Source organism: Podarcis liolepis (assembly GCF_965112155.1).
Source record: "Podarcis liolepis genome assembly, chromosome: 7".
Classification (NCBI taxonomy): domain Eukaryota; kingdom Metazoa; phylum Chordata; class Lepidosauria; order Squamata; family Lacertidae; genus Podarcis; species Podarcis liolepis.
The window spans coordinates 76,671,380-76,688,417 of NC_139561.1; the positions used below are offsets into that span (position 1 = coordinate 76,671,380).

A 17,038-nucleotide genomic window follows, 5' to 3' on the forward strand; every position below is an offset into this window, starting at 1 on the left:
TGGATTTGATATGTCTACAAGAAACTCACATAACCAGAGCCCACAGGAGACTACTTATAAATAAAAGGCTAGGACAAGAATTTATCTCATCAGACAAAGTCAAGAAGAGAGGAGTTGTAATATATGTTAAGGAAAAATGGGCTCCAAAAATGATATTTAAGGATGAACAAGGGAGATATCTGGCAGTGGAAATACAAATTCAAGGAGAAAAATTTTTAGTGGTTGGAATTTATGCGCCAAATGAAGGCAAATCGGACTTTTTTAAGAGACTTCATGAAACTCTTTCTGACTATTTGGATTACAATATGATAATCATGGGAGACATGAATGGTGTGGTCTCCACCAACATGGACAAGGCACAAAGACTAACAGTTAGTAAAGAAGGGAGACTCCCTAAGACTTTTTTTGAAATGACAGAAAATATGGACTTGATAGACATATGGAGAACAAGGAACCCTCTGGAGAGAGAGGGAACCTTCTTCTCCCAAGCAATGACGACCTGGACCAGAATTGATCAAATTTGGGTTACTAGTGGAATGGCTCCAAAGATTAAGAAAGTGGAAATCTGCCCAAAAACTTGCTCCGACCATAACGCCGTGAAGATGGAGATGAAACTTACAACAACTGGTCAATTCAGATGGAGAATGAATGACACCCTCTTTCGGGACAAGGAGATTCTTATGAAGGCCCAAAAGACTTTAAAAGATTATTTCGAAATAAATATGAGGACCGACGTGGAGAAAAGAGTGATCTGGGATGCAAGTAAAGCGGTCATGAGAGGATGCTTGATTCAACAAAATTCAATAAAGAGGAAAAAACAAAACGAGAAAAAAGAGAAGCTATTGGAAATGATAAAGGAAGGAGAGAGAAAATTAAGAACAAAACCAAAATCTCAGGACATCTTAAGAGAGATCAAGTTATATCAAACACAATATATGGAATTGATGAACCAAGAGATTGAATGGAAGATAAAGCAAATGAAGCAAAAGACTTTTGAATCAGCAAATAAATGTGGTAAACTCTTGGCATGGCAATTGAAGAAAAGGCAGAAACTAAATACAGTTACAAGCCTGGAGGTGGATGGAAAGAATATATCTAAACCTAATGAAATTAGAAACTGCTTCGTAAGTTATTTCAAAAAGCTTTACACTCAAGGCCCCCAAAATGAAGAAGATATAGACAAATTCCTGGGAAAATATGGATTACAAAACATCTCTCATCAAAGTAAGATGGACTTGAACCAGAGAATCTCAGAACAAGAGATAGAGGCTGCCATTCAGAATATGCAACTGGGCAAATCTCCGGGACCAGATGGACTGACTTCCAGATACTACAAATCGCTGAAGGAATGGCTGACTCAACCACTAAGAGAAGTTTGTAATGAGATCCTTGAGGGAAAAAGGGCCCCTGAATCGTGGCAAGAGGCATATATTTCACTCATACCAAAGTCAGAGACTGAAAAGACCCAACTTAAGAACTACCGCCCAATATCACTCCTCAATGTGGATTACAAAATTTTTGCAGACATTTTGGCAAAAAGATTTAAAAGAGTATTGATGGAGAAGATTCATAAGGACCAAGCAGGTTTTCTCCCCAAAAGACACCTGGCAGACAATGTAAGGAATGTAATAGACATTCTGGAAAAGCTAGAGGTGAATATAAACACTAAAGCAGTACTGATTTTTGTGGACGCGGAGAAGGCCTTTGACAACATTTCTTGGAGTTTTATGAGAAAGAATCTTCATGGGATGGGGGTAGGCCAGGGTTTTGAGAATGGTATGGCTGCAATATATTCTGAACAAAAAGCTAAACTGATTGTAAATAATGTTATGACGGAGGAACTTAAGATAGAAAAAGGAACACGACAGGGGTGCCCGATTTCCCCATTACTTTTTATTTCAGTTCTGGAGGTGTTGCTGAACATGATAAGAAATGACCAGCAGGTTAAAGGTGTGCAGGTCGGAGCTAAACATTACAAGTTAAGAGCGTTCGCAGATGACCTGGTATTGACTTTGCAAGAGCCAAACACTAGTACAAAAAAGGTTTTAGAAATAATACAACAGTTTGGCCAGGTAGCTGGATTTAAGTTGAACAAGCAAAAAACTAAAGTTTTAGGGAAAAACTTAACAGATATGGAAAAGGAGAAATTTCAAGAGGAAACAGGTTTGACTGTGGTAAAGAAGGTGAAATACCTAGGGGTTTATTTAACATCTAAAAATCTGAATTTGTACAAGGATAATTATGAAAAATGTTGGTCAGAAATTAAAAAAGATCTAGAAATATGGTCAAATTTGAAACTGTCAATGCTAGGCCGAATCGCTGTGATTAAAATGAATGTATTGCCTAGAATGCTTTTTCTGTTTCAGACCTTGCAGATTCTCGACAAGATGGAATGTTTCAAGAGGTGGCAGAAAGATATTTCGAAATTTGTCTGGCAGGGCAAAAAGCCCAGAATTAAATTCAAAATATTAACAGATGCCAAAGAAAGAGGGGGTTTTGCCCTGCCGGACTTAAAATTGTACTACGAGGCAGCAGCTTTCTGCTGGCTGAAAGAATGGATGCTCCTCGAGAACACTGATATCTTGGATCTGGAAGGTTTTAACAATGCTTTTGGTTGGCATGCATATCTTTGGTATGATAAAGTAAACAGCGCTTTTAAAAATCACATTGTTAGGAAAGCATTGATTAATGTTTGGATAAGATATAAAGATCTATTGGAAAATAAAACCCCTAGATGGGTGTCACCAGTGGAGGCCAAAGCAGTGAAGAGACTCAATACGGAGGCCGGATGGCCGAAGTATTGGGAAATCTTAGAACAGGATGGAGACAAGTTCAGACTACAAAGTCAGGAGAAATTGAAGCATAAAGTTGGAAACTGGTTTCAATATCGTCAAATAATGGAATTTTTTAAACAGGACAGGAAAATTGGTTTCCAGGTGGAAAAATCAAAATTAGAAACTGAACTGTTAGAACCCAATACTAAGATTTTATCTAGAATGTATAACTTGCTGTTGAAATGGAACACACAGGATGAAACAGTAAAATCTGCTATGATTAAGTGGGCTCAGGATGTTGGACATAACATCATGTCAGCTGACTGGGAATGGTTATGGAACACCGGTATTAAATTTACGGCATGTAATGCCTTAAAGGAAAACATTATGAAAATGGTATACAGGTGGTACATGACCCCAGTCAAGCTGGCAAAAATCTACCATTTGCCTGATAATAAATGTTGGAAGTGTAAAGAGACTGAAGGTACCTTTTATCACCTTTGGTGGACTTGCCCGAAGATTAAGGCCTTCTGGGAAATGATCTATAATGAAATAAAAAAGGTACTTAAATGTACCTTTCCCAAAAAGCCAGAGGCCTTTCTTCTGGGCATTGTCGGCCAATTGGTGACAAAGAAGGATAGAACTTTTTTTATGTATGCTACAACAGCGGCAAGAATACTCATCGCAAAGTATTGGAAGACACAAGATTTACCCACTCTGGAAGAATGGCAGATGAAAGTGATGGACTATATGACAATGGCCGAGATGACAGGCAGAATCCGTGACCAACGAAAAGAGACGGTGGAAGAAGACTGGAGAAAATTTAAAAGTTATCTGAAGGACTATTATAAACTTAATGAATGTTAAAAATGTCGTGGTTTTTAGAAACAAGGGGGTACAGGGATATACGGTTAGAAGATAGAAAAGGACTAAGCTGACAGAGATTTGAAAGCAATAATTGGGAGTTGCTAGTTGAAGTATGGACATTGGGATGCAGAGAGGGGGGGTATGGGGAAGTCCAAGAAAAGAGGTTTATAAGAAAATATGTACGAAACTATGCGTGTTTGTTTGTCATTTTCATTGTTTGTTTGTCTTTTTAAAACGTTGTAAAACCAATAAAAATTTTATAAAAAAAAAAAGACAAGCAGAATGAAAAACAGCTGCATTGGTGACTCTGATCACATGGGAGTTCCTTCGTGACTTAGCTCTGGGTTCCCCCTTTGAGAGATGTTCAAATGCCCCTGGATATGGTCCAACAGTTAAGAACGAGGTCAGAGTCCTCCTGGATCAGAGACCTGGGATGTAGCTGTGTTTTTCGTTCCCTTTCATGTGTTTTTCTCCTTCACACTCATCTTTTCTTTTCCCTCAGCTGGGATGAAACAATAAGGACATAAGAACTGATGTGGTGGGGAATACCAAGGCTCATTCTCTTATCTTTCAGCTGAGATGTCCTGGGCGATGCAGACTCTATTGGGCAGTTGAATATGCATGTGTACTCCATCTGTTTCCCTCCTTCCCACCCTCTCTGCGGTCCCGGGCACTGGCAATCCGCGCTATGCCACTGGCCCCACATACGGCATGTTGCAACATTCCAATCTGGAAGTTACCAGAGCAATGGAGTACAGTGCCCTAAGTTATCTCTGTCCAAGGGAGCCTGTAGATGAGGGAACAAATGTAACTGGAAATATTAGGCCCACACAGCCACTAAGGCTACCTGAGCCTCCAGTGCCAGTGTTGGCTTTAGAAGAAGGTTCAAGCCTGTTCTTTCAAGACAAGTGCAGTCCCATCTAGAACAGGCCGTTTCTTTATTTCCCAGACTTGAGAACACATAAAACATTTGTCTTTTAAGGATTTAGCATATTTGCTGTGGCCCAGAGTTAGGAGAGTAGGCTTGTTTTGCACAAATAAGCTCTTAGCTTCAATTCCTGGCATCTAGTGAGGGAAGTGAACCTCTATCAACAGTTTATCAGGGCTGGAACTGAACTTGAGCAGCATCAGAAGCAACGGCTATTTTGTATTTTGATACTGTGTTGCCATTATGCAAAACTATGGTGCAGCCACATTTAGAACATTTGTGGTCAGGGCCGGATTGAGGTTTCATGAGGCCCTAAACTACTGAAGGTAATGGGGCCCTTTATATGCCCACCTGTCCTTTGTCAACAACAAATTGTCTCTGTTTTTTTGTGTTGAATATATGCTATATGGTAATTTATGGAACTAATAGGTATCTAAAGGCATTTGCACATAACAGTCCATGCAGAATGTAGGCACCCTATATATAGAAATTAGTAAACCAGTGATATTAGGGAGCAGGCTAACAGGCGGGGCCCATTACTTACATCATAGGAGCCTACACAACACAAAACACTGCTGCTGTATGTAGGTTTTATTTTATTTGGGTTTTTTTTTATCTTATATTTTGGAAATGTGCATCCAGTTGTTGTTTCTCCTTTAATTTTTTTTGGATGCCCCCAAGAGAGTGGGGCCCTAAGCTATAGCTTGTTTAGCTTACATGTAAATGCAGCACGGACTGTGGTACACTTCTGGTCACGTCACCTCAGGAAAGATCATGCAGAGTTGAAAAGAGGAACCAGAATGATGAAGCGGTTTTGAGAAAAGATGAGTAAGAAGGGATCTGATGCAAGTTTAAAAAATTTAATGTGACATAGAGAAAAGTGGGAAAGGAAAAGCTTTTCTCTCACTCACATAGCACTACAACTTGTGGACATGCCTGGATAGCTCAGTTGGCCAGAGCATGGTGCTGATAACGCCAAGGTTGCAGGTTCGGTCTCCATATGGGATGGCTACATATTCCTGAATTGCAAGAGGTTGAACTAGACCAGGGGTCAGCAAACTTTTTCAGCAGGGGACCGTTCCACTGTCCCTCAGACCTGGGAGGGGGGGCGGACTAAATTTTGAAAAGAAAAAAAAAATGAACGAATTCCTATGCCCCACAAATAACCCGGAGATGCATTTTAAATAAAAGCACACATTCTGCTCCTGTAAAAACGTCAGGCAGGCCCCACAAATAATCCAGAGATGCATTTTAAATTTTAGATTTTGGAACGCAGAAATAAAGAAAACCATAAAATCATCAATTCCAGCACGTGGGGGGGGGGTACCTAAATTATATAATTTGGTATCTGTATTAGTAATTGTATTATATATTGGTAGTGTTATAATGAGGCTATTATTGGATTGTAGTTGAAAATTAATAAAAATTATCATCAGAAAAAGATAGAAGAAATTATTTTATGCAGAACATAGTTAAACTATGGAACTCTCTCTCATGGGAAGCTGTGGTGGCACACCCTAAGAGGGTCAAACCCTTTACTGTCAAGGGTTTTTGTTTTGCTTTTGTCTGAGCTTACTGTTTCTGCTTCAGGGATAAGAGTCAGCAAGACGTGGGGCTACCTGGGATGTAACATCCCTCAAACCACCCCATCAATGACTTCTGGAACAGGTGTTGAGTTGAGTGATTTAATATTTGTATTCTGCTTTTCCAGCAACAAAGGTTGAGCTCAAAGGGGTTCACAATGATCACGGTAGCATTAAAAACACCCACAAATATTGCAATCCCTATAATATCAACCACAAAAGTATATAAAGCAAACAGCAACAAACCCATCAAAACAATAGAATTCAAAGAAGTCATAGTAACTCGTAGTATTGCCAGAATACTTCCTAATCACATGGGAGGATTAAGATTCCAGCATTCCATGGGGTTGGGGTTGGACTAGATGACCCTCCAGGTTCTTTCCGGTTTTAAAATTCTGTGATTCTAGGCTAGCCAGCTCATGGCTACTAAGGGTCTAAGCAGGGGTCAGCAAACTTTTTCAGCAGGGGGCCGGTCCACTGTCCCTCAGACCTTGTGGGGGGCTGGATTATATTTTGATTTTTTTTTTTTAAATGAACGAATTCCTATGCTCCACAAATAACCCAGAGATGCATTTTAAATAAAAGGACACATTCTATTCATGTAAAAACACGCTGATTATGGGACCATCCGTGGGCCAGATTGAGAAGGCAATTGGGGCAGATTCTGGGCCTTAGTTTGCCTACCCTTGGTCTAAAGTATGTTGGGGATAATTCAGATGGAAATTCCCAGGTGTCAAAAAAGGTTATTTATGTATGCCACTACTGCAGACCATGTTTTGTTAGCCCCAAAATGGAAACGAGTGAGCTCCCAACTAAAGAAGAATGGCAACTTAAGCTGATGGACTATGTACAGCTTGCAGACTTAACATATAGGATAAGAGAACAGGAAGAACATACATTTAGAGAAGATTGGGAAATGCTGGAAGATTGGCATATACGGGGGGAAATTGTGTACACTTGAAAACATTGGCAGAATTGAGATAGTTTCAACAGCGTAGATAAGTTTTGACGGATGTAACAATGGACTACCGAATGGTTTAGTTTATGTAAAATATTCAGGGATTTATGATATGCAGAATGAACCATGGAAAGACAAGAAGGGAAGTCACTGATATCTTGAGGATGTTTATATGAGTCTTCTAAATTGTAAAAAAGAAAATTTAACAAAAATTATATATAAAAAATAAAGTATCTAAATCTTCTGGATGGGGTCTAAACTTCAGTGGAGGCCCTGACCAGTCAGGTGCTATGTACTTCCCAGTTGGAGTCGCTCTGTTCTTATTCCCTGGAACTCCCAGTCACTGAATGGGGGTAGTATCTTATCTTGCTTGTGTTACATTATTCCGCTTTAAAACTGTTTCACTGCTTTTCATTTTGTATTACACCCGCTACTTAATAAAAGCACTGAACTTCTCTCCGCTGGTGTTGTTATTGCTGCTGAATTCAAAAGAACTCTTGTCTTTGGCAAAACTTTCAGATGGGTGATTTGTCATAACATCTATATTCTTTTGTTTCCTTTTTATTATTTCCTATTAAGATCCTGCCTAGTGCTTATTTTGTTTACTCTGCTTGAAAGGACATGGTCCTAGTGAGAAAGGACCCAAAGAAATGATCTTGCTTGTTTCCCAAATTCTAAGTTTCTCTTTCTAGCATTTATGCAGAACCCATCCTTCTTATAGGAGAAGTTTATTAAATTCTGCTGACAACACCAGATTGCTGTCCTAATCTTTACATAAAGTATTAAGGAAGTTTTAGCTGTGGCTTCCAGGACACGTCTGAGATAAGAACTAGTACCAGGGTCAAGAAAATTAATTGAGGGGTATATTTTATACTAGCTCTTCTGGTGCCATGATCTACAGAAATGAACCATACCAAAAATTCAGATTGACACACGCTATTACACATGGACCAGCCCTATTTTAAAATTCCCTCCCTGATCACTGAAAAAATTGTTGTTTTCATGGCTGCATGGATTTCACTGGAAAATGGAAAGAAGAGATGGAAAGAAGATAAAGTTCCTACCAGAGAAGAATGGCAGATGAAGCTAATGGATTATGCTGAAATGGCTAAAATGACCAAGAATCAGAAATCAGGAAGACCAAAATTTTAAAAAAGAATGGGGGAAATTGATAACATATCTTAAAGACCATTATAATTAGTTAAAATCATTAGTAGGGTTGGAATATCACTTGTAGTCTAAGACTGAATTCTGGATATAATGGAAGAGGTAAAGGTTTGGATTATCATAAAAGATGCGGGAGGAATTGATTAATAATAGGACCCACAAAGGGGAGGATGGAAGTCCAGGAGATTCCTTGGAATCTTGTTTTTGTGATTTATGCTTGATATAGCTCTGTAAAATTTTAAGTTGAAAAACCAAATAAATATAAACCAAGTAAATGGAGACTCCATTTCCTCAGGGTCTTGCGAAAGAGGAATGTTAAACAACAATTGATTAATTCCTTTTACTGGTCCACAATAGAAAGTGTCCTTTCATATTGTATCACAGTGTGGTATACTGGCCTGACAGCCATGGACAGAAAATCTCTACAGAGGGTGGTGAATACAGCACATGATAACATGGTGTCAGGGGTCTGTCCCTTGAGTCCGCTAGATCAGTGTTTCCCAAACTTTTTTGGGCAACGGCACACCTGTTTACTGAAAAAAAATCTCGCGGCACACCACCATTAAAGCCCCGCCCCGTGACGTCAGCGCGCAGCGTCACGCCGGGAGGGACGCACGAAAGTGAAAGTTTTTTCCCTCCCCCCTCAGTCCCTCGCTCGGAATTCAGCTCGTTTGGGGCATCGCTCCGGCTGCTCCCTCTCCCGCCGCGCAGGAGCGATGCCTCTCTCTGGCTCTCCCTCCGCGCAGTCTACGGAGACAAAGCGAGAAATGTAAGACTAAATCTAAGTGAATCAATAAGAAAGGAGGATATGATGGTATGTAAATTAGACGGGCAGGTTGAGATGACAGGAGGGGCTGGGATGGATGCGGCTCTGTAGGAGAGAGGGGCAACCCGGGCAGCGGCTGAGAAACCCGCTGCGTCCGCCGGTTTCCACTTATTCTGCCCCGCGTGGGGAAGAAGGCGGGAGGCCTGTGGCAGGAGCTCCGCCCCGAGGGTTGTCTTCTGCTGCGCCGGGTGAGAGGATCCGTCGCTAAGCCGGACACACGCACGCTCTTCTCCGCCCAGAGGTTCGGGAGCGCACGCAGCTCGGGCTCGGCTGAATCTCCCACCAAGCGCCTCCTGCTCGCCGCTGCTCTTGGCTCCAGCCTCCCTCGCTTTGCGCGCCGAGCGGCTCCTCGCCGCCGCCGCCCCGCCTCTCGCCGCCCGACTCGCCCGCCTCCCTCCAGGCATCTCGCGGCACACCAGCCGATGTCTCACGGCACACTCGTGTGCCGCGGAACACCGGTTGGGAAACACTGCGCTAGATGACATTGCAAGGGATCGTTGCCTTAGGAGAGCGAGAAAAATTCTCAGGGATGACTCACGCCCCGGCCACCACCTCTTTAATCTTCTACCCTCGGACAGGACATATAGAAGTATAATCAGCCGTACCAACAGGCTAAAAAATAGCTTCTATCTGTGGGCTGTTAGACTGTTGAAAATAACATAGGGAAATTAACTTGCGAGGTGGTGTGTTGTTCGATAAGAGATTGAGTGTTTGGGGGGGGGGCTTGTACAATGCTTTTACAATGACAATAAAGGTACTATTATTATTAAGTGCTCGCTTTGGGAAGGAAGTAGGAGGGTTCTGGGACCCTGCCAGAGCCTTGTGCCTCCTTCCCAAAGCTCATCTTAAGCCAGTGCCATGAGGGCTGGCAGGAGGGCATCAAATGTTGGCCTCACAACAGGGTGACATATTACCAAGGCGGTTGGGGGGGGGAGGAAGAAAGAAATGCTGCATCTCCTCCCCACCCTCCTCCTGATTATACCACAGAGAGCAGGATTGAACCTTGGTGAGAGGAGAGTTCAGTCCTACAGGTAACACACCAGCAAAGTAGACCCTTTAGAAGTGGCCACCTTCTCCTCCTTCCTCCACCATGGCTCATTTGCCCTGCCTTTTGACAGCGCTGGATCACTCTGGGTGGGACAGCTTGTGGTGATCTGGGGCTAGGCTTTCTCCAGATCCAGTGTATCGTCCTAATTAAAAAAGATAAAGACCCCTGACAGTTAAGTCCAGTCATAGACCACTCTGGGGTTGCGGCGCTCATCTTGCTTTACAGGCCGAGGGAGCCGGCGTTTGTCCACAGACAGCTTTCTGGGTCACGTGGCCAGCATGACTAAGCCGCTTCTGGTGCAATGGAACACTGTGACAGAAGCCAGAGCGCATGGAAATGCTGTTTACCTTCCCACCTGAGCTGTACCTATTTATCTTCTTGCACTGATGTGCTTTCGAACTGCTAGGCTGGCAGGAGCTGGGACTGAGCAATGGGAGCTCACCCCGTCGCGGGGATTCAAAGCGCCGACCTTCTGATTGGCAAGCCCAAGAGGCTCAGTGGTTTTTAGACCACAGCACCACCCGCATCCCTATCGTCCTAATTATTAATGAACTAATGCCAAGATTTCCTTGGACAATGTGATAATTGCTTTTCTCGTCCTTCCCTCCGTTCTGAAAAAAAATATTGTTCTATATTACAGCATTTCTATATATTTTATATTCAGAGTTTTGCTGAAAAGGTTTGCTCATAGCAAAACAGCTTGCACACTTTATCTTTTTATAGCTTTGTGTGGCCTATCATTCTGTAGTTCTGCTATAAACATATTTAAAAACATGGAATAACCTCACTTGACTTCCTTATAGAGAAACATTTATGTATATATTTTGCAAACACAGCAATCCTATGTGACATAATATGATTCCCTTCATTATGCAATATTAAGAGTTCCAACAAGATGCTTACAGTGCAGTTGACTGCAGTATTTGGAGATCTAACAACCAGCTTATGTATGAAATTGCACATGAATCAGAGCACTGGTGGCTAAGCAACCTGTAAAAACCCAAAAATTACCTAATTGCCCCCTTTTCTCCACTTCCCACTGCGGCTTTCCGGGACAAAAACTGAACGGTGTGTCCTGTACTTAGTTTTCGCATTCAATTTTTACTGAATTGCACAACAATGTAAACCATCTTCCTCTTTCCTCTTTCTGCTTCTTCCTCCTGTTTCCTGCAATATTAAAGCGTGCTGCTTTAGCAGAATCCGGCCACATTTCCAGAGTACAGATAGAAGTCAGAGACACGGCAGAACTCATCATCCCCACGTGTAACGTAAGTACATCAAGGTGGGGCAGGAGGGTTGTCATCTCCCATTTTCCTGATGGGGAAACGGTCTTAGAACAGAGGCACAACAGGAGAAATTTAGTAAGTGCAACTTTGCTCATCACTGTATCCCCTTCAGGGGGGAAACTGCCTCTGTCCCAAAAGCAGCTGTTAAAAAAAGCACAGGTTGGGGAAAGAGAGAGAGAAAGGGAGCAGTAACAGTTCTACACAGAGAGGAGAGTAAAGGCTGGTAGCTCAACTTTGGAGAAGAACAGCTCTGTCTCTTCCCGACCCCGGTAGATTCCACTAGTTAAACCCATTCCCTTCTCTTTCCACATTGATCTGCAATTTTCTAAAGGTCCTCAGAGAAAACACATTCACGTACATATTTTTGAAAGCATTTCCTCACAGAATAAGGCATGGGCAGAATTATTTTCTCTTAAAATGATGACTTTTAAATTTTTTATGCGTTTTGGTAGGATTTGGTATTTTCTTGAGGTGGCAGCCGGATTGCAAAAATCAGAAGTAATGACGCCCCTTTCCAAGGCGTGCAGAGCTGGCCAGTTGCTATTGGAACTGACAAATAGCAAACGACTCTAGCGTCTGCACCCTAAATCACATCCATTTCTGCTTCTAGTCTCTCCTGAGTTAGACCCTTAGCACCAAGGCTATCCTAATGTGTGAGGGAATAGGACTCTGAATACCAGTTGCTGAGAATCACAAGAGTGCAGTTGTGATCAGGTCCTGCTCTGGTTATCTCCCGCTTGGGCTACTGCAATGCGCTCTACGCGGGGCTACCTTTGAAGGTGACCCAGAAACTACAATTAATCCAGAATGTGGCTGCTAGACTGGTGACTGGGAGTGACTGCCAAGACCTACATTGGCTCCCACAATTTGATGTGTTGGTGCTGACCTTGAAAGCCCTAAATGGCCTCAGCCCAGTATACCTGAAGGAGCATCTCCACGCCCATCGTTCAGCCCAAACACTGAGCAGGGCTGTCTTACCCATAGGTGCTAGGGGTGCAGGGCATCTGGGCTCTGGGCTCTCAGGGGCGCCAGGCTGAGAGCATGGGGCCCGAGAGTTGTCTGGTCTTTATTACACATTTGTTCTGAATGTTCATGGAACTGTTATATGACAATGAACATTCACCCTGGGTTGCTTGTGCAGTAGTTATACACCTTCTTGGGGAAAAACAATCATTTGTTCATCCCATATTTTTCTGTGTCTTTTCCTAACCATGAAGAGTCTGTTGCTTTTAATTCAAAAAATAGATTCATTGCACTTAATGCTTTAATTCACTTTAACTGTGCAAACCTAAGTTTCATGTGCTAGAATTCCTCCTGTGAAAGTACTGAGGGGACCAGAGATTCCAAACCCATATTGATGAATGATAAGGGAATGATCTTTTGGATCCTTAATATCTCTACAAAATAGCTTAGAGCTAGAATTTGTGACATCTTCGGGCTGGGAGAGATTTTCACCAGGGAGAAAGAAGCTGTGTTTTATAAAATGGCCCCCTTTATACCACTGTTAAGCTAGAGGAGAAGCCCGCCCTGCGCTATGTACTTTGAAGGAAACTCTACTCCCCCCGGAAGGATCTACCTCACCCTCCCAGCTTCACGTTCTTCCACTGTGTAATCTAAACTCAGTTTGTGAAACAGCATTTCGTCATCCTTGGTTATGTTTCCACCTCACACCAAGAAAGAGCTTAAGCTAACCTTCTTGAGGCTTGTGGACATCTTCGGCTTTCACAAGGCAGAAAAAGGACCTGCCTTTACCAAAACAGCTTAGCTGGGGTTAATCTGATGGGCAAAAAGAAAGAAAACCAAACCACAGGAAGATGTAGAAATGTGGAGCAATTCACTTGGAAGAAGGAAAAATGGGGAAAAAAACCTGAAATCGACCGATTCACTTGTCTCAAATGCAGAGCCACATTCTCCCCATCCCCTTCCACTCTCCTCCCAATAATAATAAAAAATTCTTTTAGCAGATGTTAGTAATTGGTTCCCCCCCCTTTTTTTTCTTTTCATTGCCATTTTTACAAGGGATCTGGGCATGGTATCAAGTTAAGTGCGACATCTTTTGGGTGGCTGGAATCTCAGTTGGCATTATGTTTTGCAACACCCCCAGTGGCTCTGCTGGAAAAGAAAGTTAAGAGACAGTTCAAAAGCAGGCAGAGAGCCTCATGGGCATGGCAGCAAGTCTTCTGACATGCCATCGTGCCCATGGGTGTCACATTAGGGACCGTTGCCCTAGATCAGGGATGTCCAACCAGTCAACTGCGATCAACAGGCCAATCCCCGGGTGATAACGGGGTAGAAAGAGCATCCGGCCGTACCCCCTCACTCTGTCCCTCAATCGTGCACGATTGCAAAAACGGAAGATGGAGACATCGCTGCCGGGTTTAGTACCTGGGGAGCATTTTATGGTGCACCCCCCCCTAAAAATAGCTCAGCAACTTTGGGTCCCCCCAATGGGTAGATCACTGCTATTCCCCCCCCCCCGGGAGTAGATCACAGTCTCTTAGGAGTTGGACATCCCTGCCCTATACCATCAACTTGAAGAAGGCAGCTTCTCTTGAAGCAAAGTGTAGAACTAACCTTTTTAAAAACGAACTCTGGAGAATGGATCATAGGCACACAGGAAGTGGTCTTGTACAGAGTCAGACCATATCTAGCTCAGTATTGGCAATGGCTCTCTAGGGTTTTGGGTAGCAGTCGCTACCAACCCAGATGGCTGTATGATCCTATGCCCTTCTAAAATGTGTGGGGTTTGGGGGGCGGCTATTGGGTTGTTGTTTTTGTTATGTATTTTCTGGTTTTATATCTTGATTTTATTCTGTGAATAAATTTATAAATTCAATAAATAAACATAAAAATAAAAACAATCCTAGAAGGGTGGTGACTATAAGGAGGATGACTGAGGGGGCATGGCTGTGAGGTGACATGGCTGCAAGTATCATGAAGGGACCCTATACTTTATTAATTTAGCACTACACTCCTGTGCAAACACCCTTTTGACTGAGCCAGGTTTCCACCAGCCACATAGTTGGTGTCTTATAGGGCAAATGGATGTATCTTGGATAAAATGGCCTGACAGGTGAAACTGGGAAGCGTGGTGAGTCTAATTAGTGCTAGGGACTAGAGGCTACCCTCTCCTTCTCTGGAGACATTTGATTGTCTTCTGTGGGAAATGGATGGATATTAATCCTCTAGTCCAACCCCTTGCTCAGCTCCTTATGTTCTTCTCAGTCTCTCTCTCTCTTTTTCCAGGTAGGAAAAGAAAGAAAACACGACTGCCGAGTCTCTGTTGGAGGGAATGGAGTACACAACTCTACCGCCAGTTTTCACTGTTCCCGACAATGCTTCTAATGCCTCGATTGTCCCCTCTCTGGGGAAGAAGGCCAATGAAGGGACCTATGACTTGTACAAGTGGATCAATATTATAACTATGATCATCTACAGCCTCGCCTTCCTGCTGGGAGTCATCGGTAACGGGCTGGTCATTTTCATCACCGGCTTTCGTATGAAGAAGACGGTCAACACAATTTGGTTCCTCAACTTGGCCATTACTGACTTCACCTTCACCTTCCCTCAGCCCTTGACTGTTGTCTATATTGCCCTGGATGCTCATTGGCCATTTGGCCTGGTGATGTGCAAGCTGATCAGCACTCTTGCTTTCTTCAACCTCTTTGCCAGTGTTTACCTCCTCATGGTCATCAGTATTGACCGGTGCATTTCTGTGTGGTGCCCTGTATGGTCTCGGAACCACCGGACCCCCCGGATGGCTTCCTTTGTGTCACTGGGTGTTTGGATCCTGGCTCTGGTGCTGTGTTCACCCTACTTACATTTCAGGGACACCGCCCCATCCCCCAACGATCAGAATGTGATCAACTGCTTTAACAACTATGGCAAGACCAGGGAGGAAGTGAATCTCAACCGACAAGCTCTCATCATCAGCCGGTTCATCTTTGCCTTCGCCATTCCCTTCAGCGCCATCCTCGTTTGCTACGGGGCCATTGTCCTGAAGCTGAGGAGGGACAGTTTGGCTCAATCGAGCAAGCCCTTCAAAGTCATCACAGCTGTGATTGTGGCCTTTTTCATCTGTTGGTTCCCTTATCACGTCTTCTCTTTCCTCGAGACAAAACTTCTCGTGCAGCCTGAGCTGTTGGGGGTTTTGCGTATTGGCTACCCCTTTGCCTCCGGCTTGACATTCATCAACAGCTGCCTCAACCCAATCCTGTATGTCTTCATGGGACACGATTTCAAGGAGAAGCTGAAACACTCTCTCTTCTCCGCCTTTGAGAACGCCTTTTCTGAGGACAGCAGCCAGAGCACTTCCAGAACCAAGGACAAGTCCTCGATTGAGTTAGATGCCCAGCCATGAATACTGTTTTTTTCAATTGTTTTTATTAAAGATTTTCTTGAATTAAAAAAATACATATAGTGTCTCTGTTTTTCCAACTAAAGCATCCATGACAGATGGCTACCCAACCTCTGCTTACAAACCTCCAGTGGAGGAGAGTCCACAACCTTTCAAGAGAGACCCTTCCACTGTTGAGCAGCTCTTACTGTCAGAAAGTTCTGATGTTTAGTCAGACTCTCCTTTCTAGTTACTTGAAGCCATTGGTAACTGTGCTGTGCTAAAGGTGCTGAGATGTGTAAGGTGACCCCTATCTTCCTGCCAGAGCTACAATTCCCAGAGCTCCCTGTGAAGAGGAATTGATTGTTAAATCAATCTGGCAACTGTAGCTTTGTGAAGGGAAGAGGTGTCTCCTATGAACTCTTAGCACCCTTAAGAAACTACCACCCCCAGGATTTGTGTAAAAGATATACCTGCTGTGTATCTCTCTGTCATTCTTCTGTTAAAGAAATGTTAGGTGTCAATGTAGCTTCCCCTTCCAAGCTAGGTGTGCTTACCTTATAACCAAGATAAGGAATCCTTCTGCCTCTGTTTCCCTCCTGTAGGGTGGCATCTTGCCGGATTTTGCTAGAATATATGTCTCGCCAGAGTGGTGCATGCTCCGGTTACCTTTGAAGGTGACCCAGAAACTGCAACTAATCCAGAATGCGGCAGCTAGACTGGTGACTGGGAGTGGCCACCGAGACCATATAACACCGGTCCTGAAAGACCTACATTGGCTCCCAGTACGTTTCTGAGCACAATTCACAGTGTTGGTGCTGATCTTTAAAGCCCTAAATGGTCTCAGCCCAGTATACCTGAAGGAATGTCTCCACCCCCATCATTCAGCCCAGACACTGAGGTCCAGCTCTGAGGGCCTTCTGGTGGTTCTCTCACTGCAAGAAGTGAGGTTACAGGGAACCAGGCAGAGGGCCTTCTCAGGTAGTGGCACCGCACCCACCCTGTGGAACGCCCTCCCATCAGATGTCAAGGAAATGAACAACTATCTGACTTTTAGAAGACATCTGAAGGCAACCCTATTTAGGGAAGTTTTTAATGTTTTATCATGTTTTTAATATTCTGTTGGGAGCTGCCCAGAGTGGCTGGGGAAACCCAGTCAGATGGGCAGGGTATAAATAATAAATTATTTTTATTTTTATATAATCTGAAAGGCATTTATATAAGCATAACTTTACAGGAAACAATGTGTGTAAGCTCATAAGAAT

General features: G+C 43.2%; 1 protein-coding gene across 1 annotated transcript; it reads left to right on the forward strand.

Annotated features, from left to right (window-relative positions):
- Positions 1–11,335: 11,335 nt before the first annotated feature.
- On the forward strand, positions 11,336–15,848 carry LOC310710505 (chemerin-like receptor 1). The gene is made up of 2 exons (XM_083511372.1): positions 11,336–11,419; positions 14,684–15,848. Exon 2 carries the CDS (start codon positions 14,730–14,732, stop codon positions 15,795–15,797), a length of 1,068 nt encoding a protein of 355 aa, XP_083367498.1. The 5' UTR covers positions 11,336–11,419; positions 14,684–14,729; the 3' UTR covers positions 15,798–15,848.
- Positions 15,849–17,038: the final 1,190 nt, after the last annotated feature.

What these genes read in the sequence shown, in the direction of transcription:
- LOC310710505 (XM_083511372.1), top strand. Translation starts at nt 14,730, where the DNA reads ATGGAGTACACAACTCTACCGCCAGTTTTCACTGTTCCCGACAATGCT.